The sequence below is a fragment of the Lentinula edodes genome (genome assembly GCF_021015755.1).
Source record: "Lentinula edodes strain Le(Bin) 0899 ss11 chromosome Unknown C8R40scaffold_18, whole genome shotgun sequence".
NCBI lineage: Eukaryota > Fungi > Basidiomycota > Agaricomycetes > Agaricales > Omphalotaceae > Lentinula > Lentinula edodes.
Window position 1 is genome coordinate 435,321 of NW_025764324.1, and position 27,328 is coordinate 462,648.

Below are 27,328 nucleotides of genomic sequence, written 5' to 3' on the forward strand. Positions count from 1 at the left end.
GACTGTGAGCTTGAGCTTGCCATTGGTTTAAGGAAGAAGCAGGCTGAACAGAGGTTACGATGATGTAGTCGGGGCAGGACTACATTCGTTGTTGTGAAATGACCAAGAACCCCAGCCGGTCGATGTCAAAGTCAGGATTTAGGATTCAGTATTCAGGGACCAAAGTTCATGGGTCGGCGGAAATTCCCTGTACGTAAAGCCACGTGCTCTTCGCCTCGATCACCGTAAATCTTCCGCGTACTGCATGCTCTTGCTACATACATAGAATGAACAATCCCAGAACCTGTTGAGAAGGTAAAACCTAATTGACAGACATGTCCATGAGCCAGATGACTCAATCAGGTATGTATTCTGTTTTTTTATCTCGTTCATTTTTACGACCTTGCTAGACTACTCTTTGTTCGCGTCTTCGGCTTTCGATGCCAACGAATATGCCAATGCAACCCTTTCCGGAGATCCATACCTTCCTTCCAGCGATTCAAAGACATCAAGTACAGGCAAGCAGGCCAGCAAACTGTCTGCGCCAGAGGCATCAGCAAAAGACGACATTTCCCTAGCCATTTCCAAACTATCTCTTGGAATTGAAGATGTCTCGAAACAAATCAAATCTCTCGTTCGTATGATGTCTTTGGAGACTGGTTTTGTACCATCAACTCATGCTTCATAGGTTACTATGCACCATGAGGACCTGCTTTCCCAGGCAGCGAACGTGAATCAACTTTCTGGCTCGCTCACTTCGGTCAAGAGCGATCTTAGTGATCTGGATTCTTTGGTCGAAAAGTATGTTTCCCTGCGTTTAGTCTCATTTGTGCTACATTGCTTGCAATAGGCTCCGTTGCAAAATAAGTGTTCCATATCATTCACTCCATATTTCTCTTTCTCGACTACAAAAATTTCAACAAGCGTCCGATATATTGCGACGGACGTCCAGATTTGTTATCTTAGCGCGCCGGCTTGAAGGTCAGATGGCTGAAATGGACGGCCTCAACAGGATCAATGATTTTTCAGACCCCAAACCTTCCGAAACAGCGGCTCAGATGAGTTCCTCTACTTCGACTTCAGGTACAGGCATCTTGGGGGACACTGGAGATGACAGGGATCGGACCATAGCCAAAGCAGCTTTGAGTATTGCCGAGCTAGGTGAGTGATGCTGCATTCGAAGCAAGTCACACTCACAGGTCCGACATTTGTCTAGTCACCCTAATAGATGGTCCTGGAACTGCAGGCTCTGGGATCGCAGCAGGTCTAATCGTTGAAGCCGGCAATAAGGGGTCCTTCAATCTTCGATCAATAAACGCCATTGCATCGCGTATACCTTTCATTGAAGATGCTAAAATCACAGTCACGAATGAAATGGAGAATATGGTAATCACTGGTCTTAGTACCCTTGTGGGTATCTGTTTCTCTTCTTTTGTCAAACCATGCTTATGGTCGCAGTGTAGAATCAATCACTTCTCGCGTCATCCTTGCAAACAGCTTATAATTTGGGGGTTCTCCCGAATCAGGTTCAAGCCCTCATGGTAGAACTTTCCCAGGACGTCGAAGATCGCATTAAACGGGCATTCGATCTCACCGCCATCTCAAAGGATGCCAATAAAGGCTAGCATTCTGTTTTTTGTTCTTCGATCCCTCATGCCCCTACTCTCCGCTGCGGTCATATATTAATTACCAATGTGCAGATGGAATTGCTAGTCCCAATCCTGGGACCTCAACTGGGCAACAGTACAAGTCGCGAGTTCGCACTGAACCTACCAATATCACAGCTTCTCAATGGACTGCAGCTCTATGGATACGATTAGAAAAAATGACCGAGGAGATGGCCGATTGTTGCATTAAGGTATGGATGATATTCTCTCTATCGCCGCTACATACATATTACCGATTTTGCGATCGAAGCGCGGATGCTTGTAGAAGTTCTTTGTGTCTGCTTGAATGTTGCTATTTTCATGCTTCTAACGAGATATCTTAATCGTCAGGTTTACACGCTTGAAAAAGTTTTAAAGCTGAAACGGGATACTGTTTCTCAAACTGTATTCCTGGACGAAGCAATGACGGTATGCTACCTATTTCTTTCGGATTTTTCACACGTCTTATACCGGCGTTTTCCAGATCCTTGAAAATAAACCCAGCGCGACCTTCTGGACGGCACTGAGCCGCGCTTTAGAGAAGCACGGTCGTGATTCCGCCAGAGGTGGGAGATGCATTTCCGCTGTCAGTTCGGCCATGCAAATGATAGCTTTTTTCAAGGATCCAGCTTCATTCAGCAAACTTTAAGCACCGGGTATCCAAAGCTGTTGCGACTCTTCCACGAGTTTTTTGCCAAAATTGCAGTCCATACCGACACGATATATAGTCCCACCAATCAGAGGTACGTACTTGCAGTTCTCTTGGATGTCGCTAGAGCGTTGTTGATTCTTCGATAGCCCTGAGACCGTTCTTGTTCTTCGTTCATTGACCCATTTTGAAACGTTGTATTTGTCTCGTTCTGCAAGCAAACTCAATGAGGCAATTGCTCAAGCATTTCCAAGTAATGGCGCACGAGCGTCGCCAAGTTCCAACGATGGTGTGAATATTGCTCGCACAGTGACTAACGAATTAGACTCAGCGAGATTTGATCCCCTTTTCGTCCGTGCTGTTGCCAAGACTGTCGTTTCTGGTTTGAATACAATGATCTCCAGAGCGGATTATCTGGTCCGTGCATCCTTTTTGCACAAACAAATCCTGACCTAACACCTTCGGTTCCAGATCGTGAAGGACCGTTCGGCCGTCCTACTCTCCGGTCCATCTCCGACTCCTGCACAAGTAATTAACTCGTCTGTGGCAACATGTCTTTATCACTGCCACTCACGTCTTGTGAAGCTCAGTGAGGAATACAGCGATGCACTATTTCAGGTAATCAGTCCCAATATTGATGTAGGTCTTTCACTTCATTATAGTTCCCAAGGTTCAATAATATTCTAAAAGAAAATACATGCTACATATGAACATATCATTGATCCATTGCTGACTGCTATCCGCCGTGAACTGGGCGCAATCATTGCTCGTCTGCATCGGAATGACTTTGGCAAATCTAGTGATAGAGCTGCAGGCATGGGTGGTCCCAGCTTTTACATGAAAGACCTGGTTGACAAGCTTTCTTACATTAAGATGGAAGTTTTGAGCAGATTCCTGGTTGAAGGAGACAATCACAAATGGTACCATGTGTTCATCTACGTCTCTTTGCGCGATCTGATTAGCGATGTAGGGTTATGTCTATCGTCAAGTTCGTGTTGCGAACATTCGTATTGCATGTGTCCATCGCGCAGCCTCTTGGAGAGAGCGGGAAGCTGCAACTGACCACTGATATGACGGAGCTGGAATTTGCCTTGAGTGTGTTTATGGTCGAGGGCTCTCAAAGCCAAAAGCGTGGTGGAAACCTTGAAAGCCTGGGCGACGAATATCGTCTATTACGAGCAATGAGGTAGGCGGCATGTTTTACACGCACTGTCACGACTGATCCGCCCTTAGGCCGTTACTATTTTTGGAAAATAGGCAGTTGGCTAATCCAGTGTATACATCTGGCGTACCACCGCTGATAGTCCTTCATCATATCCTTGTACGATCCCCATTACCTCTACCACATAGTCTTCACGGTTGGCAGGAGGCTGAATACGTTCGATGGGTGGATGAACATTCTGAAGAGGAAGCCAGAACCTTGATTGAAGGCGGCCTTGCCCATTGGGAAAAGATGGCAGAAACTGAAGGCAGAGACCCCAAAGAGGCAGAGGAATATATATCATTAGCGCGAACAGTTCTGTATAACGCTTCCCCTTAGAAAATGTCCTTAGTCAGCATTATAACTTTCCTCTAATTATAAAATTTCACTTTCTCCTGAATTTGGTTTCTCCCATGGCGAGCGCCGTCTTACTTTCCAGAGCCCGCACATCATCAAGGGCTTTCGCCCGTCAGTTAACGTGGTCTGCTGTCCTCCGAGCTGACAAGATTCCTCAACCTCCAAAAGACGTCGATGACTCGACTTCTGCGTTAGACTACAAACGAACACAGAGGACGCGTCCTCCGCCTCTTCCTGCCATGGATCTCCCTCGGTCAAGATCAGCTGAGGAAGCTGTCACGAACATCCTTTACAATACCCCTCCTCCCAGCTTGCAACCATTCAAGAAGTGACTCGTTCCGTTTTGACATTTTCTATGTGGTATACTAAATTTAATCCTTCAGGCATGTACTTAACTGTCTCGTTCAAAACGAGCCTGGAGTGCTCTCTCGTGTTTCTGGGATTCTTGCTGGCAGAGGCTTCAACATTGATTCCCTCGTCGTGTGTTCTACCGAAATTCGCGATCTGAGTAGAATGTGTATTGTCTTGAGTGGACAGGATGGTGTTGTTGAACAGGTTCGGAGGCAGCTCGAGGATTTAGTAAGACCTACCTGTGCTATTCTCTCAAGTCCAGCACTAATGGAAGTTACAGGTTCCTGTTTGGGCTGTCCTCGATTATACGGATACGCGTACCATTGCGCGTGAGTTACTGCTCGTCAAAGTTTCTATCCTTGGGCCTGAATACCTCGAGGACCAACTCGTTGGTGGACCGACACATTCTCCAAGCTCGCAACTTACACCCGAGGAAAAAATGGAACGTGAACAGATTCTTGCACACAACTTCGAATTAGGTGTGCATCCGGAAGCTGTTGAGGCCGAATTACGCGAGAGTATATCTACTGCACTCACTCCATCGCAAGCCCTGAGATTAAAACACCAGCACCTTCATTCTATCTCCACTCTTGCCAATCAATTTGGAGGCAAAATCGTGGATGTTAGTGAAAATAGTGTCATCGTCGAACTTACCGCAAAGACGAACCGTGTCGAAGCGTTCCTGGGTTTGCTTAGGCCTTTTGGTATTCTTGAAGCTGCGAGAACAGGTAAATATCTTATTTTTGTTTGCGATCCTATCTAATTTGTATCAGGTGTCATGGCCATGCCTCGGACGCCAATTTCTGGGGCATCCGTGGAAGATGCGGCATCAACAGATGGAGGAGGTGCTGTTGATGCCAGTCTCCTTCCACCAGGTTGATTCAAAAGTCATTGTGTCTGTTAAATCTGGATTATTCCATAATTCAGCAAGCTCATATACACCAGATATGCAAGATACTTTGTCCGTGGAATACGTAAATGTAGTCTACAAATGTATGTGGAACCATCTTATTAACCCAAATTACTTATGATACTTATATGTACATCCCGTATCATGATGGGTAGTTTGAAGAAGACTTGGCTTCGTTAATTCTCTGTACAAACACAGAAGCAGTTGACGCATCCTGCACGGTATAATGAAATGTTTTAATTGACTAAAAAGAAGTGAAACGGTCAAAACATTGTTGTGTTGAAGAGAGAAGGACCTACTGAAATCACAATGAAATCACGCCCTCCTTTGAGATCCGCCGACTCCAGTATACCCTTAATTTCTTTGCCATCCTTTTTCTTTTCCTTTTCTCTATCATACGCCGCCTTCAAAAAAAGCTCCAGTTTTACAGGGGCATATGAAGGTGGTGTCTTCGCTTTCACACAGATCAAACGATAGTTGGTCAAAATTAATTCTCTAGCCTTGGGTTTGATTTGTGCTCCCGGGATGGGTTTTAAAAGGCGATTTGCACGTCGACGAGCAGAGTGATCTTCCACTATTGAACGGTAAATAACCACTTCATTGGGTTCTGGGTTCAGTGCCAAGGGTCTACAAGAAATGATAAATAAGATTGCAGGAAACAGATGATTGCAAGCATACAATTCAATCGTCGATGATGTATTTCCCTGAATAGGTGTTGGAGCCTGACTTCTTCCCCGTTCACGCTCTACAGCAATTTCATTGTAGTCCGAAGTGAACCTGAAAGGTTTCATGGTTTGTAAACCAGCAGCTACCCTCTCGACAGATCCGTCACCGTCGGATGAACTTTCCGGAGAAGCAGATGGTGGAGATTCTGTACGAGCGACGGACGAAGGTATAGTAATGGGCATCGCAGCTGTACTGTCAGCAGAACCGGAAAGCCCTCGATGTTCTTCATCTAAGTCTCCCGGGATCACTTGGGAAACCAAGTAGATATCTACAGGCGACATTGATGTATCACATTGATGCTGCCTCAGAAGGAGCGAAGAGCCTTCTGCATCATCAGCCCAGTCTATATCATCCCCAACTGGGCTGACATCATCATCCATGACCAACGCGTCCCAAGTCGCACCCACATCTTGCCAATTCTTGTCTTGGCCTTGATCAAGAGGATACTCGCGTTGAACAAGGCCAGCTACAATTGGGGGAGCTGGTTCGGTCCAGAGCGTGGCCCAAATGGTACTCTCAAAGAATGGATGGGAACGAAGAGCTGACATGCCCAAAGAGGAACTCGGCTCTCCGGCTCCAAGTCTGTCAGTGGGCTCGCGAACCTGACAAGAATGATTTTGATTCGTCGGAACGAAAGCAGTAAAGCTCACCAAAAGCTTCTGAACCAAATCTTTGGCATTGTTATCAAATCCTTCGGGGAATGTGTACTCGACCTGCTTAACCTTCTGGAGCGTGAGGTACTCTGAAAGGGCGGAAAACGCGAACCGGCCAGATATCATCTGGTACAGAACACATCCTAAAGCCCATAGGTCTGAGCTGTATAAAGTAAGTTAGTTTTGTGTCTGGGGTGCAATCAGATGCGATGAAAACCTTTCGCTTGACTCGTTAGCAACGACCAACTCTGGGGCAATGTACTGTGCAGTGCCAACGAAACGCTCAGTTTCGACTGGGATTATAAAATTAGCCGACATCTTCCAACATGGACAAGACCATGGACTGACCATCTGCATTGAGTATTTTGGCAGTACCAAAGTCTGCAATCTTCAATCGATACGAGGCATCCAAGAGGAGATTCTCGGGTTTCAGGTCTCTAGATATAAGTCATCATCTTTATTAGGAGATATGATAGTTTCGAATTGCGGAACGGACCTGTGGATGACACCTTTAGAATGCATGTACTCTAGCGCATCGACTATCTGGGCAGCGTAATATCTCGAACAAAGTAGGGACAGAGACCCCATTCGTGATATCAACGATTGCATCTCACCATTTGGAGCCAAGTCGAGCACGAAATCTGGCATACTATCAATACACCGCAATCGAAAAATGAACTTCTACATAAACTCACAGAGACTGTATTCGTCCTGGAACGTCCAATAGAGTGATATTATACCTGGATGTGTGCGGCCTAGTCGAATAAGTGCAAGTCGCTCAATCTTTACTGTGAAGGTTTTGTTCTTCCTGGCCAGGTGGGTTTTGTCCAAAACCTTGATCGCATATTTCTTCCCGGTTTTCCGCAACGTTGCTTCGAGAACCTGAGGAAGCTCTTGATTTAGAGAGAAATATTGGTCGATTACAGATAGAACCTCACTGTCGAGTACGAACCCTCGCCGAGGGTCTCTCCAACATCGAAGTCGTCGATGGAGAGCTCATTTCTGACTGTGGACTTTGATCTCACTTTGGATGCTGCCCGACTCTTCGGGAGATCATCGGCAAGTCCTAATTCCTTGGTAAGATAGGAAGGCGGTCTCGGTGTTCTGGTGACTGGACTAGAGGGACTTGCAGAGCGAGGAGATGAAAAGGTACGCAAAGGCCGCGGACGAACAGGAGTTGCTAGAAGTCTAAGGTCGCCTTCAACGACTGAGTCTGAACTGGAGGATGAGGAGATAACTGAGGCATTTCTGCTCAATGCAGCAAGAGAGGAGATAGTGCCATCTTGAGACGGGAAAAGCATTCCCCAACGTCCAAGTTCCGAACAGATCTAGAGGCGTGCAGATAAATATCCGGCCCGGATTAAAACCGATTGTCAGTAAACAGGCACACACATCGCGGTCTCTTGACGTGACGCGTAAAGCTTAAGCACTTGCATTAGATCTATTCAATGGGACACAGAAGACAGTACAGTGCACATCAACGATATCGATATGTACAAATTCAAATCACATTTAACTAGGCAGAAGCAATGACTTGGGTAGCATGAATAAAGCAAAGATAAAGGATGAAAAGCGAGGTCGACTAACAGCAACAGCAAGACGTGGATGATGTGTAACACAAAACGCGAAGAAACGAATTCGAGACGCGGATAACAAGGAGAATCGCAGACGCGATATTTTCGGCGAGAAGAGGAAAAAAAGGGTAGCACTGTAAACTGGAAAAGCAAAAACAATTAGCAATAAGATAACACAGAGTAATAGCAAGGAAAAAGAGAAAGCATAGGTTTTATCAGATTCGTGTTAAGATCCAGGAAGATCCATTCGATGCAATAACAATGATGAGGAAATATGATAGAATGATGGCAGAGATGTGACGGAAAGCAAGTCGAAAGCATAAAGATAATGCGAAAGGACCAATAAAATAATACAAGGAAGGCAATGAAACTGTCCATGTGATCTCTACTGAGCGGCGGCAGGTAGGGCGTAAGGTTGAGAATGTTCATCTGAAGGAAGACCGTACTGAGCCCAGTTGCCTCCGACGCGGCGATTGCCAGCGTAAACCGCACCTGAGGGAGGTGCGTAGGAACTCGTGTTAGCCGATCCTTGCTCGAAGGTCAGAGACGAGGAGCTGGCTAGTGCAGAAGGCTGGATAGTCATACCCGCCGATTCCAAAGGAATCGAGGCAAAAGAAGAGCTATAAGAGCCTGATGAAGGCCCAGGATTGTTGTTCTCATAAGGAGAGTTCTGTGACTGGGTTTCATTGCCCGTCAGGTAGGAAGAATTCTGCTGGCTGAAAGATGGATCATCCAAGGAGGAGAACAGAGCTTCAAAGTCTATATTTCCTGAGAATTGACCCTGGTCAATGGTCTGGTTGAAATCCCATGGAGTCGTGCCGAAAAGGCCGTTCAAATCGCCCACGCCAATGTTGAGGTCTAGATTTTGCTGGCCGTCAATGATTCCATTATCAAAGGGGTCTACGTGAAAGATAGACGAATCTCCTGTGCCCATTAGCGCTACTCCCATGTTAGGCGCTGATCCTTGGGAGTAAGCGTCAATCATGGGCTGCTGCTGGAAAGATGAATCCACGGGAGGGTGAGAAGAAGCAAAGTCAAACTGTAGCAACGCCTAGAGAAAAGGTTGAATTTCGCTCAGTGATCGCGTACATAAAATCACTTACGTTGTATTGGGATGCTTCAGAAGCTTCTGGTGCATGGAATGGGGCCGACGGGCTCCCCCAGTTGCTCGGGCCAGCGAGTGACATATCAGGGGCGGTCGACGGAGAGAATACCTCCTGTGGCTCGAATGGAGAAGGGACGGCGAAGCTCGGGGAGGGGAGGGTAAGAGATGAAGGAGGAAGCCAAGCGGGAGATGCTTCCCGACTACTCAAGTCCTGAGGCGATCCAGCAGCGGAAACTGGCGGTGAAGGACCGTTGGGGCCAAAATCGGCGAGAGTTGGGTAGAGAGATGGTATCTGGGGAAGCTGAGAGTGATCTACAGGCGCACGTTGAGCATTGCGCGCGCTATTACGCTTCGCCCTCTCTTCCTTGGCTTGGAGCTTGGCCTGCTTCTCACGGGCGATCTCCTCCTTCTTCCTCGGATTAAACTTGTAGTTTGGATATTTGAGATGGTGAGCAACCTTAGCCGCCTCTGCTCTTCGCTCATATTCTGCTCTGACTTCTGGTATCGCGCTGGCCCAGAGATCAGAAATTTGTTTCGATAGTACAGACTGTGTGGCCTTGGGGTACTTCAACTTCAGAGCTCGGTTCATGTCTGAGCGAAAGAGAATCCAAGCATTTGGGGGTCGCTTGGGTTGCTTTTCCTCCGTAGGAAGAGGAGGAGAGGTGTCTTTAGGCATGGTGAGGGTGATGAAAATAAAGACAAGATGTTTGTGTTTGTGTGACCCTTGTGACACTTTGTGGGCACGTGTAGTTCGGCGAGTTGAAGCTGCCGAGCTGATGAAGTGACTCTGCAACTCTCTACAACCGTCCTAGTCTTCCGACTCTTCGTTTTATATCGCTAACCGCGGGCTTGGACACTATCTGACTGCTGACCACTGCTGGTCAATCAGGCCCAAGTTCGGGTCTTTCCAATGTGGGTTTAAACACTTATACAAAACCCATTGGACATCTTGTATTACATAAACTGGCCTTATTCTCTGATTGACATGTCAAAAGCACATTGAAATGTAGATAGTCGAGACGACGATAAAGCCACATAGTTATATAGTACATAGTACATGACCGATATAGACTACAATTTGGACCAGCACGAAAACGACAAGCAACGAGCGACAGGAAAGTATGAGGGATCGGAACGACAAGGAAGCAGGAAGGCTTGTATACGAAGGACAACGGAGAAGAGCTGGAGGCATCAAATGGAGCTACATCGTGATATCAGGTTTGCAAGCTACAAGCGACAAGCGAAAGGAAGATTCAAGAATGAAAAGAAACAAAGGCCACAAGACAGCAACTGGATCAGTATCCAGAGCCTTGTCCGTACCCTGAACTACTCGTCAGCTTTATAATCAGAAGCACGCAAAAAAAAACTAACCACTTTGGTAGCCTCCTCCACCACCACTGTATCCGCCTCCACCACCGCTGTATCCTCCACCTTGATATCCTCCGCTTCCACCGCTATATCCTCCACCACCACTACCGTTGTAACCTCCACCACCTTGGTAACCACCACCACCGCCTTGATAACCACCATAACCGCCGCCACCTCCACCTCCACTGTATCCTCCCCCATAGCCTATATGCGATGATCATCAAAAAACGGATAGTTAACTTTCAGGAAAACGATGACATACCTCCTCCGCCGCCTCCTCCGCCTCCACGAACCTTAGCGATATTCACTTTGATGAGACGACCATCCAATTCTTGCTCATGAAGTGCGGCAATAGCTGCCTCAGCTTCTTGGCTTGTGCTGAAGGTTACAAAACCGAAACCACGAGAACGTTGAGTGTCCCGGTCACGCATGACGATAGACTAACAAAACACAAAATCGGAACATCAGTCAGTCCCATCTTATACAGCCACTCATGGTTACGAGCATAAGAAGCAAAAAATCCATACATCGGTCACAGTTCCATGTTCACTGAAAGCCTAGAATGACAAGAGAAAAGTATTAAAAACCGACACAAAAGTACACAAGCGAGTCCAGCTCGCTTGAAATAATTTTTTTTCACTGACTTGACGGAGCGTTTCATCATTGGTGTTCCAGCTCAAATTGCTATACACAAGTTTCACTATCAGTATGAGGAATCGAGACCAGTTGAGAGAATACGAGAGAAGCGAGCGGTGTAAAATTTACACAGAGAGCGAGGCGCGCGATGATGATACGGTAAGGTAAAAAAACTGACCCGACGTATACTTTAGCCATTCCGTTAATAGAATAGTATCGATTCCAGGATCCTGACACACGAGAGATAGAGACCGAAACCGAAAAACCGAGACAAAAACTCGAATCGAAAAATCGGGTAAAATGCGGACACGGAAGACGAGTTGAAAAGCTATGTGCTCTGAATCACCACTCTTTTATACGACGCTGTCGGAGATTCAAAACCGCCAGACTCCGACAACTATATAGCCCAAAATTAGGTTTCATCAAATCCATGTGCTAGTCTGCTTCTTCGATTTCCACCAGATTTTTCGTCGAGACAGGATCTCACAGCTGACCAGACTTGGTCTTGTTCAACTAAGTATAAAAAACCGTGGAATTGTCTAGGAATGAAGTTTAACAAGATACATGAAGTACGTACACCAAATCAGACATTCAGCGATGAACGGTAACGAGAAAACGATGAGATGTACATATTAATATAATGCAATGAACATCGAGGGGCATGGCCGGGCATGGAATCGTGACAGTTCGTTAAAGGGTGTCGTTTTCAACAATGAAAAGACAGATAGACGCGCACTCAGGTGGTCTTCTTCTTCTCCTTCTTACTGATCTTCTTCTTCTTCTTTGTTTTATCCAAGTCCTCACCTAAGCTAGGAGCAGGACTGTCATGAAAACTGCCTTCTCCGCGCGCGCTGCTGGAAGCTGCGCCATCATCGACAGATACTCGCGGAGAACTGTCCCTTTTCAGGCCAGGAATCCCAGGAATGATCGATGCAACAGAGCCTTGACGCCGAGTCGATATCGAAATCCTGCGAGCCAAGCGCTGGAAATTTTGTGACGAAATTCGTTTCCGCTTTGGTTCAGCATCAGGGTCAGGAGTTCCGCTGCGTGGGGAACCACTAGTAGCCTCAAATGTAACTCCAGCTAGGACGGGGGAGGTTGGGGTTGTGCGAGTGGTGGACTGAGTCTCGTCAGAAATTGGGAATGCTATGATCGGGGAAGTGGGCTCAGATGTAACGCCGAGAGGAACGGTAGGCTCTTCTTCTGGTTCAGCTGATGGGAAAGCAATAGGGTTGGCAATGGGTACCGCTTCTTGTTCAGGTGCAGTTGGTGCGGGTTCTTCCGTAACTATAGACTCTGGTTCCTGTTCCGGCTTTGATTCTGTTGTCACCACTGCCGACTCCTTCAGGTCTATTTCAGGGGCAGGTACCTCCACATAAGCGCCAACGTTTTCATCTTCAGGAGGCAGAACAACTTGTTCCGTAGATTCCGAAGGCCCAGCAGAGTAGCCAGAAACCTCAGGCTTTACGGAGTGGATTGAGAACGCAGGATCGTCAGATGCAGAGATCTGGTCCGCCCACATGGATGCGAATACACCATCCAACGCAAGAAGTTCCTTGTGACTTCCTTGCTCGACAATTTGACCATCCTTCAGCACAAGAATACTAAAATAATAGATTCACGTAAGTACCAATAGATGCTTTCGATCCACAACCCTTACATATCGGCGTTGGCAATAGTCTAAAATAGTGAACTCAGTAGAGGAGATTATTGACAGTCATAACACGCACAGACAATCGGTGAGCAATTGACAATGAGGAGCGACCTAGCATAAGATTCTGTAGAGCCTTTTGGATGTCTTTCTCGGTGGATGTATCCAAAGCACTAACGAAAAATTTCACTATGAGATCGATTCTTCAGTACGAATTTGCTACCAAGCAGCTGACCTAGTAGCTTCGTCCAAAAGCAAGATTGGAGGGTTCTTGAGTAATGTTCTGGCGATAGCGACTCTTTGTTTTTCTCCGCCGCTAAGTCTTACGCCACGTTCTCCCACCACAGTCTCGTAGCCTAGGTAGATCGTGTCAGAAGCGAACTATGAATGGATGGAAATTATAACCTTGAGGAAAGCTCAGGATCCGATCATGCATTTGAGCTGATTTAGCTGCAGCTTCAATCTCCTCTGTCGATGAACCAAATTTCCCATAACCAATGTTGTATCTGATAGATGTATTGAAAAGAACGGAATCCTGGGGTACAACACCAATAGCATGTCTAAGACTCTTTTGTGTGACCTCCCTAGTGAGCTGTTCAGCATATATGAAAAGAATCTGCATTTGTGAGACGCTAACCTTATATCCTTGCCATCAATTAAAATTCGGCCTTGACCTTCCCCAAGATCATAGAAGCGGTATAGCAGACGGAGAATCGTGGATTTTCCTGAACCAGACTCGCCGACAAGTGCCACAGACGAATTTTTGGGTACTTTGAACGAAACACCATTGAGGGCGGTAGTTCGATCGTCGTAAGAGAAACTGACATTATCTGCAGATTATGAGACGAATATCAGCCCTGATCTGGTACAAACCTCAAAAGACGGACCAAACTCGATTTCTCCATTCTCTACGATTAAATCAGGAGCGTCGGGGATATCATTGACTTCAGTCGGTTCGTTTAACAACTTCAGCAACTTCTCTGTGTCAACCAACGATTGGTTAATAGAACGATATATAGTGCCTAGTTGGTTCAAGGGTCCGTACAACTGTTGGAAAGTGAGAAGCGCAATAGGATAATTAACAAACGAAGAAGGTCACCTGCGCGAGGTAAACAATGAAAACCACAAAATCACTGGGGTCTAAATCACCGCGGACTACACGGCGCGCAACAATGATAGAGCCAACAAGTAGCCCAGATGTCTACATAGCTCTTGTCAATTTGGTGACAGAAGAATGAAGCTTCAAGGGCACTGACTATGATGAAGTTTTGAACCAGGTTCAGAAGATTGAGAGAAACTGGGAATCAACGAACACATCAACTCTGCTGTTGAAAAGAAGAAAAGAGCTAAAACCCACTTATAACTCTAGCTTCAAGGACTTGGTATTCACGTATAGCATCATGATATCGAGCAGCCTCATGTTCCTCTCCGCCGAAATATTTCACTGTTTCATAGTTTAGAAGGCAATCAGTGTGGATGCCACGAGTTATCTAGGTAGTATGTGAATTCGCAAATCGCGCAACGAACATGAGACAAACTATATCGCGCTCATTCATCTGCCGCCTAATGCGCGTACGCCATTGAGTGAGAACGACGCTAGCAGAGACTATCAACTGGTGGGTCAAGCTTGAGTCAATGTGAAATATAAAATGTCTTCACCGTATGCAAACATTACAAAGAATATCACGACCGCGAGAATCCAGTCAAAGATGAGGCAAAACATGACCAACGCTATGGCAATATCCACGAAAGTCGGTATTATACTGAACATAATCAACTAAAACCGTATATGTCAAGCAAGCGATAATGTCGAATAAGAGGATATTACCCACCTCTAAAGTATGATTTATGGCAGCGCCACGGTCAAGCACCCGGAGTATTTCACCAGTTTTGCGCCGTGTATGAAACGCGAAAGAGAGGTTCAGCAGATGATTGAAAGACAACTCCGACATTTCTATAAATAAGGGGTTGTATAAGCGATCGAAAGATTGTGCGGGTTATAACCGAACCTCGATCTGAGTATTGCATGACGGGCGTCCATAGAGCCTAATGTGAACGTGAAGACAAGAAAATATAACGAAAGCGGATGACCTACATCGCGTAAGGCCGCCAACCCTCCACTTCCTTGTAAGAAGCGAAGAGTGACGTAAAGAAATAATAGAGGCCACATGGAATAGCTTGACCGCTTCTCAAAGACCTTGATTAATTCTCCAACTGTAAATGGCATAATCGCATTGACGAATCGACCACAGAGCAAAATTAAGATGCATAGTATCTAAAGAATAGTTGAGACGCGATCAGGTGATTGTAAATCGTAGGACAGACTTACAGCGATTAGTTGAAGCGAACGGCTCTTGGAAGGCCATAGGTACGGAGACAGGTGTTGGATGCGTTGCATCAATTCTGACCAAGATGGCTCCAAAACAATTTCTGGCTTTTCATTGACCTGCAAGAACAATAAGAGACAGAGATAATTGGTCTGTAATGACTTACGTTCTGAGATGGAGCAGGAGTAGGAGCACGAGTAGTCGGAGTGGATTGTAGAAGGGCAGAGTAAGTAGGTCGGAAGGTACCATACTTTGCATTCTCAGAGGGAACGGGAACTGCAAGCAGGCCGGTTGATGTTTGAGAGGCCGCTGATGCGGGAAGGAGAAGAGACGAATCCGTTGGAATTTCTTCAGATCCGCTTTCCTCATGGACTGAGGTGTAAACAACGCGAGGAGTGAGAAGTGACGTTAACAAGGGAACCAGAAGTATAATTCGAAAAATAGGAAACGCAAGATGCAACAACATGACAAGGGATAATGACGAAGGAAATCCGGCTAGATGCTTTTCAGTATATGGGAGACTCGGAGGAGCAGACACAAGACCGACCTTGTCGGAAATTCAGGCCAATCATAATGACCAAGGCAATGTCCAAAACTAGCGATAGAGCCACTGAAAAGCTGACTCTCTTTAGGTCCCAGATTCGTAAACCGTGCAAATCCTTCCATGTGCCCAAAGCGGCAAGGCCCGAGAAGGCTACAACACCCAAAAGCGCATTAACTTCGATACCCGAGTACCAGGGCCAATTATGCTGGATTATTGCATGTACAATGAACGTAAGACCGTCACCCAGATAGGTTAACGAGCAAAGAGTAAGGAAAAGGAGAATTGAAGCTCGACGGGGAATACGGCGGGAGATAACGACAGAGGTGATAGGCGACGGTGATGTTGGTGGTAAAGGTCGAAGGAAGAACAGAGATAAAGACGAGAAAAAGACAAAAGCTGGAGAGATAACTCTTAGAACAAGAAGAGCTAATTGGATACCAGTTGGAAGCGAGTATCCCATAGTCCACATCTTTATCCCACCGTCGTCGAGCTGGTTGTGGTGCAAGAAACAAAAGCTGAACTCAAATTTGTCGCGGGATTTCCTAAATATCAAGAAGTGCACGTGAGTTTCCTTAAGCGCGACGCCGCATGCGAAAAACGTGTTTTGTGCCGCTAATCATTAATTTGCCGTCACCCATCCGGATATTGATCCGCAGAGTTAGGCAGCACAAAATACAAACCTCCTCCTACCAGGCCATCTGCAAAACCTGTATTTTTGGCTAAATAGATGAAAGGAGCTCAGAGAACTTCCCAGCAGTGAACACCCAGAGCAGGCTTTGATTTTTGCTCTGGGTGCTTTCATTGCTGGAGAGCACTCTTGTTAAGATCACAGTGTATACTGGAAGGCCGTGCCAAGGGCCATTTGGTATCTAAATGTGGAGGGTCAAATGGGACAGTGGTGAAGTTATTAACAACACCGCCATTACACTGTTAGTCCCCAGAGGAGGAGGGTAGAAGGGAGGTACAAGGATGTGAGTAGCAGCCAAGCCAGTAACAGCGGTAATGCCAATGACAAGGAGCAGACCAAAGTACTATAAGTCCTAAGGTCAAGACTAAGACTTCAGAGAGAGGTGATCTAGAGTGATCTAAGATGATAATTAAACTGAAGAACTAGAGTACAGTATTTATACTAACTAATTGGTGTATCACATCTGCAAAACCTGTATGTTCGGCTAAATAGCTGAAAGCAGCTCAGAGCACTTGGGAGCACTTCCCAGCAGCGAAAGCACCCAGAGCAGGCTTTGATTTTTGCTTTGGGTGCTTTCGTCGCTGGAGAGCACTCTCCAGCTAGTATCCTTGCTCTGGTGAGTATACATGTTTTGCAGATGCAGAGCAGAGCACTAGACTAGTTACTAGAGGCTGTACACTTAGTACCTTCAGGGTAGAGAATAAGACAATAAAGGTAGACTAGAGCGAAAGGGAATGTGTAGCTAGCCAGAAAGAACAACTTGAATAAGAAGAGAACACAATAAAACAGTAGATCTCAGAATATGGAGCACCAAGGCATGATCTTGACAACTCTCCAGCTAGCATCCTTGCTGTGGCAAGTATACAGGTTTTGCAGATGTATGAATACCATCTGCAAAACCTGTATGTTCGGCTAAATAGCCGAAAGCAGCTCAGAGCACTTGGGAGCACTTCCCAGCAGCGAAAGCACCCAGAGCAGGCTTTGATTTTTGCTTTGGGTGCTTTCGTCGCTGGAGAGCACTCTCCAGCTAGTATCCTTGCTCTGGTGAGTATACATGTTTTGCAGATGACCTTCCTCTTGATCAATGCTACCAATTCAGTTGTATCATATCATGGGCCCTCTTTGGTACTAATGCCTAATACCACCTTCAATCATCTGCAAAACCTGAGATCTTTGACTAAGAGATTGACAGTGCTTCCCAGTACCCTTGCTATTGTTATCATCCAAGTTTTGCAGATGCAGCAGCCCTATAGCATAGCCTGTAAGGGATCTTTTACAGAATTGATTCCAATTGTTAGAAGAGCTTCACCCTTAGAAAGACCTATAATTGCATAGGGTGACCAACATGGTCATGCAGATACCCATATGCACCAGTGTACCCTAGGCCTATGATCTCATATGAAAAAGCTTCCTGATCCTGAGGGTTTTGTCCAAGTCAATCGGGTTTTGAGGAGGGATTTTTATCTGAATTTTGGCTTAAGCACCCAATTTTTCTAAGTGGCGAGATGGGGCCAGCATTATATGTGGTTGCCCAGCCTCACATGTACCTTAAACACGCACTACTAAAAAAATCAACACATCCACACTAATCACCTGGTCGTGAAAATCCAACAAGGGGAATTAAAACAAATGTGCAATTCAAATTATTCAATCGACTAAATTTTAAGCAGTAGACTTTAACTTCAAACTGTAACGGTCTGAAGGAAGGTCAGCTGCTGCCCGCAATTCTCCCCATATTTGTTGAGCTATGAGTGCATTGTCGGGACGGACTGGAATAGGTTTCAATACATGCACCCTCCCACGCACCTAACAGTTAATCAAGGATAGGTAAGTATCTACTGGAGATTTGATGAGAAGAATTATACTCGCCATGACAAATCGAGGTTTCGAAAATGCGTCCACGTCATGAAGGGGGTTACCTTCGAATGCTACAATGTCAGCAGCCATGCCTGGGAGTAGCTTCCCGGTAACATTGGAAAGACCACAAGCCTCAGCAGCTATGTCCGTCGCAGCAGCAATTATTTCACGGCATGTAAATCCAGCTTCGGCAAGAACCAATAGCCCGTCTGCATACCTTTCAAATGGGCACAGCGCTAGTATCAACTTTTATGAACGTGTGCTCTCTCAGTGGAAAACCACTAACCTATTCCGTTGTCAGTTCCAACAATGATTCGAGTACCCCCTTGTCGTAACCTGCTGAGATTTTCAAGAACATGTTGTCGAGTGTCCCACGGACAAAAATAGTCCTTCTCCAAGCATGCTGTATTCATAGTTGGACAGACAGCAATATTGCTATCTACGATCCGTTTTGCAATCAAATCATCGTATGTGGTTCCGCCCTCTTACAGCATTAAAGATCATCAAGTATTCGGTGTCTGAATGTAAGAATTTCCCACCTACACCCCAAGAACAATGCTCGATACAGTCGAAACCAGCTTCGACTGCCCGCCTAATGCCTTCGACCCCGGTAGCATGTGTTGTTACAGGAATACCATGAGCATGAGCTTCGGTAACTATTGCCTTGAGCTCCTCCACTGAGTATCGAGCTTCTGTTGGTCGAGACCCAGGGCTCAGAAATCCGCCAGTGCTCATAACCTTTATAACATCCACTCCCTGAATAATGTCAATCTCCGTATCGTTGTACACACTTTCAAGCTGCGCAACCCACTTCGTTAATTCTTTTCTGTGCTTCGGCGCGGCACCCATCTACCCCGACAGCAACTCCACCCCAAGTATGAGCATGTCCTGCAAAATTTCTGTGACTTGATTACAAGATATGAAGCACCGAACGAACCTCCAGGTACCGTTATAGGCGCATTTGCGCAAAGAATTCTGGAAAAGTCGAGTCCATTAGCATTCATAAGGATGAATCACAATGGATGGAATTTCACCGCGGACCGAATACACGCCATTCTTGTACACGTTCTCTCAATACTGTTGAGATAGTCCCTGGAGAACCGAGGTCACGAATTGTTGTAACACCGGCGTCCAAAACCTTTAATGCATTGCGCTCCATTTGTATAAGCAGATCTTCCTCTGAAGCGACTCCTATATCGGCAGTCGCTGAAAGTTTCGAAGGGTCCATGGCGAGGTGGACGTGACAATCGAAGAGACCCGGCATTACGGTAGTATCCCCAAGGTCGATGATTTCTGTTCCCTTGGGTAGACTAAGCGCGATATCGTCCCAGACCCCAGCAGTGACCACTGATTCTCCATCGACGACGACGACACCATTGTGAGAAATGAGATCTCGTGTGCTTTCTACAAGTAGACGAGCTGAACGTATGGCGATGACCATGGACGTTTTTTTAAAGCATTCTTGTTCCAGGGTCGCCGTTAAATATGATTTTGCGCAGAGGTATTTGCGGCATTACTTGACTCCAGATGGTTTGAAGTAGCACTGAACAAAGGCGTGATCAACGATCCAAACTGAGTTACATAAAGGATCTCATAAGAAGAAAAATATACGTGCGTTCAAATTGCGTCCGGAAGAGCGGAATGGGACCTTTTATCTTTTACAAAAACTCACGTAGACTCGAGCATTGGTGCGGGTGCCTAGCGTCAAGTTCAAACAGAATTAGAATGTTGAGTCCCGATCAAGTTCTGGCATTAAATTGAGCAATTAGATGACTTCGTTTTGACGTACCGCAAAAATTCACCAAGTCAAAATCGAATCCTTATGCACAGAGGGCATCTTTTGAATCATCCAGTAGTACCGCACATATATATCTTATAGTGTATAACTTTGAAGGCCCGGACAGCCAGAACTTGGGTATTGGCCCAACCCGACTAGCATAATCTGATAGCAAACGCTTCTGTTTCGGTAGCTGGATCCAGTGTGTTCCAAACGTGCGATGGCCAGGTCAGCTCGGCATCGGAAAGAAGAAGATAATGCGTTCATCAATTGACTGCTATCATTTTGCTTACACAAAGGCATTGCCGAGAGCGGTGGTCATATGCCTTTCTAGTAGATAGTCAAAAAAAGAACTTCTCGGGTTTGGAGTGGATTTACTACTGGAGAGCCGCGGAATACTTTGTCGATGTTTCGAAGATCTCGTATGAGTAACCTACATGTGGGTAACTTGGACAAGAATAAAATATCGCAGCGTATGATTTTTCTGGGTTCTTTGGTATTGAAACACGAATATTGATTCGTTATGATTTCGCTCTTCTCAGATGTCTTTGATCAACTAGTTCATTATCTGAAATATGCATCTTCTGCCTACACGCCTGTCTGCCCCAGACCAAATGGCAGTATGCTGATTACCCATGTCTGTCAACTCTTCAACTTTATTAGTCGCAGTTGAGGCTAATACCGATGCGCCACGGCGATTTCCTCCTTTTGCTAGTTCTCTGACCCGGTTGCTGGAATAGTGGAGGGGTTCGTTGCACGAGATGTTCATCGTAAGGAGCTTGTCGTTGCTCTTCGTGGAAGGCGAGTCTTGCCTTGAGTGATATAAATGTTCGCTGAACAATTGTGGTTGTTTCGTATATAGTGCAAGTGTTGCTGACGTTTTACTGGATACACAAGTCCAATTGGTGCCACTGGTGTCTCCAGGAGTATCAATACCGCGTTCGCAGTCTCATTCAAGTCCTGGTGTGTACTGATTTCGCGGCAGATGATGTACAAGTTCATGCTGGCTTTCTCACTGCGTTAGTATGCTGCATTAGAAATGCATACGAGTAAACTGTTTCCTTATCATGCAGATGGAATTCTGTTGGAGTTCAAGTGCTCGCTATCTTGGCTGAACAATTAGTCCTCCACGGAGACATCAAGACGATCGTCACGTCGGGTCATTCTTTGGGCGGCGCACTTGCAACCCTATCTGCAATTTCCGCGAATCAACGTTTTCCTCAATGCAGAGTAATTACTTACTCCTACGGCGCTCCGAGAACAGGGGTAAGTATACCGTTTGATTCAGCGGTTGTCCTAGGCAGGAGGCTTTATACCTACCATTTAGAATAAAGCATTTGCCGAGTTCGTCAACAAGAGCCTGGGTGAGAACGCTTTCAGAGGTGCGTTCTGCAAGGTTTGCAGTCAGCCAAGACACTGAGTTTTTTGAACAGTTGTGCATACACACGACGGGTATGTATGTGGGCACATTTTTCACCACCATCCTCTAAATACCATCCGCAGGGTGCCTACTATGATACCGCAATCACTAGGATATCATCACCATGGTACGAATTCTTGACTACTTACTAATCCGTTGGTCCGGTAACACATATATATCACAGGTATCGAATATTGGCAGGAATACGAGCCAGCTATTGCAGAAAACGTTGTGAAATGTGAACCTCAAGGAGAAGATCCGAGCTGCTCTTTGTCAATCCCATCGGGCGGCGTCAATGACGCTCATATGAAGGTAGGCATTCCACGTTCTATACACGCACACTCAAACTGTCGAAGTATTTTGGCATTGTGATCACAACTCCATTCTGTTTGTGAGATGCAGAAATTGACAGTAGTAATGATTATCGTGATAGTCGTAGGAGGACATAAGTACGGCAATAAAGAAGGAATACTGAGGTGCAGTGGACAATGACGAGATGATAGGATTCGCGATGTACATGAACTACTTCAATGTATTCACAAAAAGCAAGGATCAACATTTGAATGTGTGCTTCGTCAAAAAGTAAGAATTGTAGGATGTGCGAAATAGGTGGAAGATGGTGTCGCAGGCGGGAACAGGTAGTAAACCGGTCATCAAGAAAATTTGTCGTGAAAAATGTCCATCAAATCATCATAGAGGGGGGGTCATGAAGGCGACCAGGCATCATTCAAACCAGCGGCCCAAGGAACTGAGGATAATGGACTCCGTGGGCTTCGAAGAGAAAGTTGTCCTCTATCTTCCGAAGAAGTGGCAACGGTAGAAACTTCAGCGATAGGTGTTGATATTTTCAGTAATTTATCTACAGACTCCTCTGACAAAGGACTGTCCAAGGAGGGATGATGGCTGTGCCCAGAACTCGACGCTGGTAGTGGGTTATTGCCAAACACGGAAAAGGCGGGAGACATCGGTGGTTGTGCCCTGTTCTTGCGACGGTCGTCAGCAGAAATACTGTTGGAATGAGCCAAGGATGCACCGCTGCCGTCGCTCCCAGAAACGATAGAACGTGCGGCAGAGCGAGCAGAAGGACGCGACGAGGCAGAACCAGTTGAGCCGGATTTTTCGCGACGTGAAACGGAAGCTGAACCGCTTGAACGCGAGTTCACTGGACTAAGATGTGAGCGCATAGAATGCAGAGAACCTTGCTCAGAATACAATTCGGGAGGATTGACAAACTGTGGCTGAATTTGCAATACAGATTTTAGTACTGATGATTTAAATCAAAGTAGAAACATACCAAGCCGAAGGTGGTTCTGCGTGTACCGCCTTGACCAAGGTTACCACCCGCCATAGATCTCCAACTACTACCAGGGCTGGGTGGTTCCTGCTCTAATACATCAAGGCCAATTTCTGCACCAAGAGCAAGAGTGGGAACAGCAGCAAATGAACCTGGACTAGGGGTAGTCCCGACTGTTTCGTTCCACACACCCGGGGTCGAAAAAGAGGTAAGACCCGGTGGATAAGGAAATTCCGCCTTTCCCTGACTACCCTGACTGCTTAATGAGCCCACCTCCCGTACAGAGTGGGATGAAGCGAACGGGGAGATACCTCGTGGAGCTGGCATATCCAAAACATCCCCAGTTGTATGATTACCTGTACTAGCTGATGTGGACTGTGTACCAGTTGTTTGACCGTCCTGTGAGCGTCCTGGAGCAACAGCAGTCATACTGGAAGCAGTTTCAGTGCCGGTTTGTGGCCAAAAGCCAAATTCTGCGGAACCTGAATTGGCCATTGCACGAGGTGGCGGCATTACTAAAGGTGTACCAGGCAAAGATGATTGAGCATCATGATAGATGGTTGATGGGCGACTGTTGGCACTGGTACCAGAGACAGGTCTGTCTCCCGCGTAACCTACACCAAGGCCTAATTGACCACGGAAACGAGGCCCCTGAAGCTCAGACATTTCGGGAGGAGATCCGGGTTCAGCATTGAGTAAAGCTCGACCAGCTTCAATGTCGCGATCTTGAAGTAAACCCGAATTGCGTGAATTTCTTCGTGATGATGAACTCCCGGTGATATTTTGGAACCAACTCAACCGGCCTATAGCAGCTAACCCTCCGAGGCCCAAACCTTTCCAGGCCCCGCTGTCCCTTTTGCGACTAGATTCAGCACCTGGAGAAAGTGGAGCGGGTCGAGGTCCAAGGTCCTCTGCTCGTACACGCCGGGCGGTGAGCAGCGTCGCCTCTCCAGCATCACTAGCCTGAGATGCCAAAGATGGCGTACGGTCAACTGCTGATAAACGACTCTGACTACGTGTGACATCAACCAACCTGGGAGGTGGTGTCAGAGGAGCTAATTCACCCTGTTCTCCCACAGTCGATAACCGTGAACGTTGCTGCTGCGGAGGAATATCACCAAATTGACGGAGTTCATCTGGTGATAGAATATTCCTGCGTCTATCCTCGAATTGAGGAACAAATACACCGAGACTGGGATTTTGAAGTAAAGTCCCATATCCTGACGCCGCGGAGTTTGAGGATGACTTCGTGGATGAAGTGACACTATTGTCAGTAGAGGGTGGTTGTCTAGCGTTGTCAGCGCTGGGACCAGCGACAGAAGAGGCCTGATGCGTTGCAGAATTGCCGGACTGACGCCGTAGGAATGGATCGGCCTCTTCACCACTTACCCGAGGAGAGCCTTCCCCTGGAGAGACGCCGCCGGGCGGAATGATTACCAAGTCATCATCGTCTGAGGGTGGAACCATAGAAAAGCGAGCGTTCCCATTACGACGACGATTACGACGAGCATTCCACCAGAGGTATAAGAAAAGAGCCAGCACGAATAGGAAGATGAATCCAAGAATGCTGGCAATAATAACGCCAATGAGTTGACCTCTTTCGAGACCATGACTTTGGGCAGTAGGAGTTGTAGGGGACGAAGGGGTGATTGACGACGAAGAAGATGAAGCAGTGGAAGACGAAGTAGATGGAGCAGGAGAAGATGAAGAGGTAGATGTAGCAGTGGAAGATGAAGAGGGAAGAGATGTAGATGTAGATGAAGGCGTCGCAGTGGATGTCGCAGAGGAAGAAGAGGTAGAAGGGGGTGTCGCTGTACTTGACGTCAAGGACGCCGGTGAGGTTGAGCCGCCAAAGGTAAACAGAGATCCCAGAGGAATCTAAAGGTAAGCAAGGCGGTCAGAGCATATCATCTGAAGATTAGAGCCACTTACAGATGGGCCGAAGTAAGTCAGAGGCTCAAATACGAGGGATGTCTCGGTCTGACCGTCGACGACAACTTCAGTGGCTGAAAGCCAAGGAGGCAAGATTTGAGTAGGAGCAGCCATGAATTGGCGAATAATTTATGTATCCTTTTATTGAACAGTAATGAAGGTATGAGTTGGCACTGCATTAATGTCAGTCATATCAGCACATATCTAGATAGAGAAAGAGAGACGCGTACAGCAGCTAGCATGCGCTAGAGAAAATAATAATGAGCACGAAGGGAAGGGGAACGCGGTGAAAAAGTTGAAAGGTACAATGTACACAATTGACAATTTGAACACTGGCATTCAAACCCCACGTGAGCCGTTAGCGCATCAAAGAGTATGAAAATTATGTATACAACAGCAAGAATCAAGATACAGCAGCGATTTAGGGCTGAGCACCCTTGAGCACCCGAAATACTGATAGGAACATATATATCGCAAATAAGAGGTTACTCGTAGAGTAAATCAAACAGGGGATGAGATGCCATATGCTAATAAATCCAAGCAATCGTCTGAGGAAGGAACGAGGCACTCGAAATCTTCCCCGTATAGGTCTTCTATCCCAACGTCCGTTTGTAAATGTCCTACGACATCTACTCTGTCATTCAAACACTCGCGATTCACCAGTCCATTCTCCAAATGATCTCTTTCCTCATGCAGAACAACGTGGTTTGATAGAGCATTTGATAGAAGAGAGGTAAATGATGATACCCTGTGAGGCATCAGACGTGGTCGTTTGTTTGGATGAGTAGACCCCCGATCATTTCGACAAGCTGAGCCCTGATTTGAGGAGCGCGTCTCAACGCGGTATTGGTTTTCGTTCGAGTGCGGACGTTGTCTTCGCCGAGTATCTTTGGACTTTGAGCGCCCAGACGCCATGTCTCCCCACCCTTTTTGTCGTTGAACGGAAGGAGAGTTCATTATATCCAGAAGGCCACCATCTAGAGAACCATAGCATCGTTTTTCCGCGTCTTCCACGCGATCTATTAGTACGTTACGGTACTCATGCAGAGCATCTTTAGCGTAACGTTGGAGCAGAAGCTCAGAATTTTCTACTTCTCTGAGCGTAGATGCCCACATTGAAACCTCTAGCTCCAGAAAACCGTGATCGCGTAAAGATGCCCCGTAGGTTTGTATACGTTCGATGCATTCTGGTAGACCAGCGGACGAAACCAATGTTTTCGAAATTAAGAGAGAAAATAGAGTCGTCGATGGACGGATCTTCTCCGAAAGTATTTGAAAAAGAGAGTGGCTTGCAACCAATCTTTGAGATAACAGAAGAGTCGTAACGCTGACAATTGCGGACACAGCATCCTGTTCTGGCGACGGTAGGACGGTAGTTGATATGTCGGGTGCGAGGTGTATCCAGCATTCTTTGCACACCAAAAGGAAATCGTAAAAACAGTGGAGATCAACTGACTGAGAAGACAAAAGCAGATAATGCAGTACACATTCCAACCAAACCCGCAACGATCGTCGCAGGGTCTCCGTAGGAGATGCACGGGCCATTGCGCTAACGCTGAATTGTCTCGAAGGTAAATGTAACTCGGGTCTTGATATAAATCGGACAAGATTGCCAGATACAGATGTAAGCTGCAATGGATCTTTTCGACAATCAAGAAGTAGCTTGATTGTAGCTTTGCATACCCATATATCATAAGTCCCCACCGTTGCCATAGTCTCATCGAGTGTTTTGAAAAACACGCACGAAGGGTTGTTTTTCTGCTCCCAGTAACCCAATAATTCGACCAAGAAATTAGAATGGGCAGGGTGGCAAATTGGCGGCGAACGAGTCGGGGCTGAAGGGGAAAGTGCGATTAAAAGATATCGACGTAGAATGATTTCGGAGTGCTGGACCAGATTATTGTTAAGGGTTATATCGAGGAGGAGTTTCAGTAGTGTCGGAGTGAGTGGACACTCGTCAAGGATGATATGCAGGGAGTGGGAAACTAGAGTGGAACTTATGAAAGTGAGAAGACATCAAAAGGAAGAGATCTAACTTATAAGCGAGCTCACCCCCGATATAAGGCTGGGATCTCTTTATACAAAGTTTCTACGACATCGACGGAACACTCTTCTTCAAAGCGAGTCGTATCCTCTTCAATATCTGGCTCTGCGTGCTCTCCAATCACCAAAGCGCACAGTGTAGATAGACTAGGCAGCCTTGGTATACTATCCCCTCCAGATTGTACGCGGGGCCCTGCTGTTTTCTCCACAATATCGTTGAAAGCATTACGAACGGCGTAAATTTTACGAGACCACTCGCCGCCTGTTTCGTCAAGACCAGTGGTGCTTGCAGGCAGAGAAAGAATGCGTAACGGTGGGATGTCTGGTTGTGTGAAGGACTTGGTAGATGAATAGGTGGTTGTACATCCCGACAATGACGCTGTTCGTGTGCCTAAAACTGCGAGAGTAGAGCATTTATTGCGCAATGGTCTAAGAAGTCGATTTATTCGTGTCGTGGAGAGCAAGCTTTCGCAATCAGGCAATTGGGCCATAGTCGCAGTGGCAGATTTCGTCGACCTAGTTGGACGATCGCGGATGAAAGACCTAGCATCACGTGTGCGCATTTCAGCAATTAACACCTAGCACTACAGGCTACCGAAGACGCGGGCAGAATTTCGCCGCTTTGTGCCGGACTCGTGTA

The 27,328-nt window shown here is 46.4% G+C and overlaps 10 protein-coding genes across 10 annotated transcripts; 3 read left to right on the forward strand and 7 right to left on the reverse strand.

Annotated features, from left to right (window-relative positions):
* The first annotated feature begins 189 nt into the window (after window positions 1-189).
* On the forward strand, window positions 190-3,848 carry C8R40DRAFT_1105173 (Golgi transport complex subunit 5-domain-containing protein). Its single transcript, XM_046228105.1, has 15 exons — window positions 190-342; window positions 390-613; window positions 668-780; window positions 830-1,140; window positions 1,196-1,389; window positions 1,443-1,599; window positions 1,680-1,837; window positions 1,977-2,054; window positions 2,110-2,191; window positions 2,248-2,368; window positions 2,424-2,691; window positions 2,746-2,913; window positions 2,965-3,194; window positions 3,245-3,460; window positions 3,508-3,848. Exons 1-15 carry the CDS (start codon window positions 315-317, stop codon window positions 3,812-3,814), a joined length of 2,655 nt encoding a protein of 884 aa, XP_046086259.1. The 5' UTR covers window positions 190-314; the 3' UTR covers window positions 3,815-3,848.
* Window positions 3,849-3,888: 40 nt separating this feature from the next.
* On the forward strand, window positions 3,889-5,063 carry C8R40DRAFT_1045795 (small subunit of acetolactate synthase-domain-containing protein; the record flags this gene model as incomplete). Its single annotated transcript, XM_046224335.1, has 4 exons — window positions 3,889-4,160; window positions 4,216-4,411; window positions 4,464-4,911; window positions 4,957-5,063. 4 exons carry the CDS (start codon window positions 3,889-3,891, stop codon window positions 5,061-5,063), a joined length of 1,023 nt encoding a protein of 340 aa, XP_046086260.1.
* A 172-nt stretch (window positions 5,064-5,235) lies between these two features.
* On the reverse strand, window positions 5,236-7,773 carry C8R40DRAFT_1170797 (kinase-like domain-containing protein; the record flags this gene model as incomplete). Its single annotated transcript, XM_046231593.1, has 9 exons — window positions 5,236-5,337; window positions 5,393-5,720; window positions 5,772-6,421; window positions 6,470-6,635; window positions 6,690-6,765; window positions 6,821-6,909; window positions 6,969-7,113; window positions 7,168-7,365; window positions 7,425-7,773. 9 exons carry the CDS (start codon window positions 7,771-7,773, stop codon window positions 5,236-5,238), a joined length of 2,103 nt encoding a protein of 700 aa, XP_046086261.1.
* Window positions 7,774-8,431: 658 nt separating this feature from the next.
* C8R40DRAFT_1170798 (uncharacterized protein) lies at window positions 8,432-9,827 on the reverse strand (the record flags this gene model as incomplete). Its single annotated transcript, XM_046231594.1, has 2 exons — window positions 8,432-9,097; window positions 9,150-9,827. The coding sequence occupies 2 exons, from the start codon at window positions 9,825-9,827 to the stop codon at window positions 8,432-8,434; spliced, it is 1,344 nt and encodes a 447-aa protein (XP_046086262.1).
* A 690-nt stretch (window positions 9,828-10,517) lies between these two features.
* Window positions 10,518-11,353, reverse strand: C8R40DRAFT_1160829 (uncharacterized protein; the record flags this gene model as incomplete). The annotated part of the gene is made up of 5 exons (XM_046230065.1): window positions 10,518-10,723; window positions 10,782-10,959; window positions 11,047-11,076; window positions 11,164-11,219; window positions 11,287-11,353. 5 exons carry the CDS (start codon window positions 11,351-11,353, stop codon window positions 10,518-10,520), a joined length of 537 nt encoding a protein of 178 aa, XP_046086263.1.
* A 245-nt stretch (window positions 11,354-11,598) lies between these two features.
* C8R40DRAFT_1105182 (uncharacterized protein) lies at window positions 11,599-16,214 on the reverse strand. The gene is made up of 19 exons (XM_046228106.1): window positions 15,681-16,214; window positions 15,300-15,628; window positions 15,136-15,252; window positions 14,902-15,081; window positions 14,816-14,852; window positions 14,639-14,760; window positions 14,466-14,583; window positions 14,345-14,412; window positions 14,164-14,296; window positions 14,063-14,103; window positions 13,906-14,007; window positions 13,694-13,853; window positions 13,444-13,636; window positions 13,212-13,390; window positions 13,042-13,162; window positions 12,886-12,979; window positions 12,816-12,835; window positions 11,779-12,759; window positions 11,599-11,724 (listed from the first exon to the last, which is right to left on the reverse strand). Exons 1-18 carry the CDS (start codon window positions 16,144-16,146, stop codon window positions 11,892-11,894), a joined length of 3,348 nt encoding a protein of 1,115 aa, XP_046086264.1. The 5' UTR covers window positions 16,147-16,214; the 3' UTR covers window positions 11,599-11,724; window positions 11,779-11,891.
* A 1,813-nt stretch (window positions 16,215-18,027) lies between these two features.
* On the reverse strand, window positions 18,028-19,663 carry C8R40DRAFT_1170801 (uncharacterized protein; the record flags this gene model as incomplete). The annotated part of the gene is made up of 7 exons (XM_046231595.1): window positions 18,028-18,171; window positions 18,205-18,458; window positions 18,509-18,706; window positions 18,762-18,978; window positions 19,034-19,110; window positions 19,160-19,197; window positions 19,257-19,663. The coding sequence occupies 7 exons, from the start codon at window positions 19,661-19,663 to the stop codon at window positions 18,028-18,030; spliced, it is 1,335 nt and encodes a 444-aa protein (XP_046086265.1).
* Window positions 19,664-20,342: 679 nt separating this feature from the next.
* C8R40DRAFT_222364 (alpha/beta-hydrolase) lies at window positions 20,343-21,925 on the forward strand. The gene is made up of 11 exons (XM_046234381.1): window positions 20,343-20,472; window positions 20,542-20,636; window positions 20,715-20,800; window positions 20,862-20,938; window positions 20,985-21,018; window positions 21,073-21,265; window positions 21,327-21,381; window positions 21,433-21,451; window positions 21,503-21,546; window positions 21,604-21,731; window positions 21,776-21,925. Exons 1-11 carry the CDS (start codon window positions 20,406-20,408, stop codon window positions 21,812-21,814), a joined length of 837 nt encoding a protein of 278 aa, XP_046086266.1. The 5' UTR covers window positions 20,343-20,405; the 3' UTR covers window positions 21,815-21,925.
* On the reverse strand, window positions 21,889-24,951 carry C8R40DRAFT_222623 (uncharacterized protein). The gene is made up of 4 exons (XM_046234382.1): window positions 24,876-24,951; window positions 24,646-24,818; window positions 22,714-24,591; window positions 21,889-22,651 (listed from the first exon to the last, which is right to left on the reverse strand). Exons 2-4 carry the CDS (start codon window positions 24,757-24,759, stop codon window positions 22,124-22,126), a joined length of 2,520 nt encoding a protein of 839 aa, XP_046086267.1. The 5' UTR covers window positions 24,760-24,818; window positions 24,876-24,951; the 3' UTR covers window positions 21,889-22,123.
* An 86-nt stretch (window positions 24,952-25,037) lies between these two features.
* Window positions 25,038-27,288, reverse strand: C8R40DRAFT_1105220 (uncharacterized protein). The gene is made up of 2 exons (XM_046228108.1): window positions 26,698-27,288; window positions 25,038-26,641 (listed from the first exon to the last, which is right to left on the reverse strand). The coding sequence occupies exons 1-2, from the start codon at window positions 27,249-27,251 to the stop codon at window positions 25,147-25,149; spliced, it is 2,049 nt and encodes a 682-aa protein (XP_046086268.1). The 5' UTR covers window positions 27,252-27,288; the 3' UTR covers window positions 25,038-25,146.
* Window positions 27,289-27,328: the final 40 nt, after the last annotated feature.

Excerpts from the sequence above, each read along its gene's own strand:
- C8R40DRAFT_1105182 (XM_046228106.1), bottom strand. The coding sequence starts at position 16,146 with ATGTGGACTATGGGATACTCGCTTCCAACTGGTATCCAATTAGCTCTT. Across the intron at positions 15,629-15,680 it reads TGGCCTGAATTTCCGACAAG|CCGGATTTCCTTCGTCATTA; the intron begins GTCGGTCTTGTG and ends AAAAGCATCTAG. Across the intron at positions 14,413-14,465 it reads CTTTGTAATGTTTGCATACG|TCTCTGCTAGCGTCGTTCTC; the intron begins GTGAAGACATTT and ends ACCAGTTGATAG.
- C8R40DRAFT_222623 (XM_046234382.1), bottom strand. The coding sequence starts at position 24,759 with ATGGCTGCTCCTACTCAAATCTTGCCTCCTTGGCTTTCAGCCACTGAA. Across the intron at positions 24,592-24,645 it reads TGACTTACTTCGGCCCATCT|ATTCCTCTGGGATCTCTGTT; the intron begins GTAAGTGGCTCT and ends GCTTACCTTTAG. Across the intron at positions 22,652-22,713 it reads GCAGAACCACCTTCGGCTTG|TTTGTCAATCCTCCCGAATT; the intron begins GTATGTTTCTAC and ends ATTCAGCCACAG.
- C8R40DRAFT_222364 (XM_046234381.1), top strand. The coding sequence starts at position 20,406 with ATGTTTCGAAGATCTCGTATGAGTAACCTACATGTGGGTAACTTGGAC. Across the intron at positions 20,473-20,541 it reads CAAGAATAAAATATCGCAGC|ATGTCTTTGATCAACTAGTT; the intron begins GTATGATTTTTC and ends CGCTCTTCTCAG. Across the intron at positions 20,801-20,861 it reads GTCGTTGCTCTTCGTGGAAG|TGCAAGTGTTGCTGACGTTT; the intron begins GCGAGTCTTGCC and ends TTTCGTATATAG.
- C8R40DRAFT_1105220 (XM_046228108.1), bottom strand. The coding sequence starts at position 27,251 with ATGCGCACACGTGATGCTAGGTCTTTCATCCGCGATCGTCCAACTAGG. Across the intron at positions 26,642-26,697 it reads ATCCCAGCCTTATATCGGGG|TTCCACTCTAGTTTCCCACT; the intron begins GTGAGCTCGCTT and ends CACTTTCATAAG.
- C8R40DRAFT_1105173 (XM_046228105.1), top strand. The coding sequence starts at position 315 with ATGTCCATGAGCCAGATGACTCAATCAG. Across the intron at positions 614-667 it reads CGAAACAAATCAAATCTCTC|GTTACTATGCACCATGAGGA; the intron begins GTTCGTATGATG and ends CATGCTTCATAG. Across the intron at positions 2,369-2,423 it reads TATAGTCCCACCAATCAGAG|CCCTGAGACCGTTCTTGTTC; the intron begins GTACGTACTTGC and ends ATTCTTCGATAG.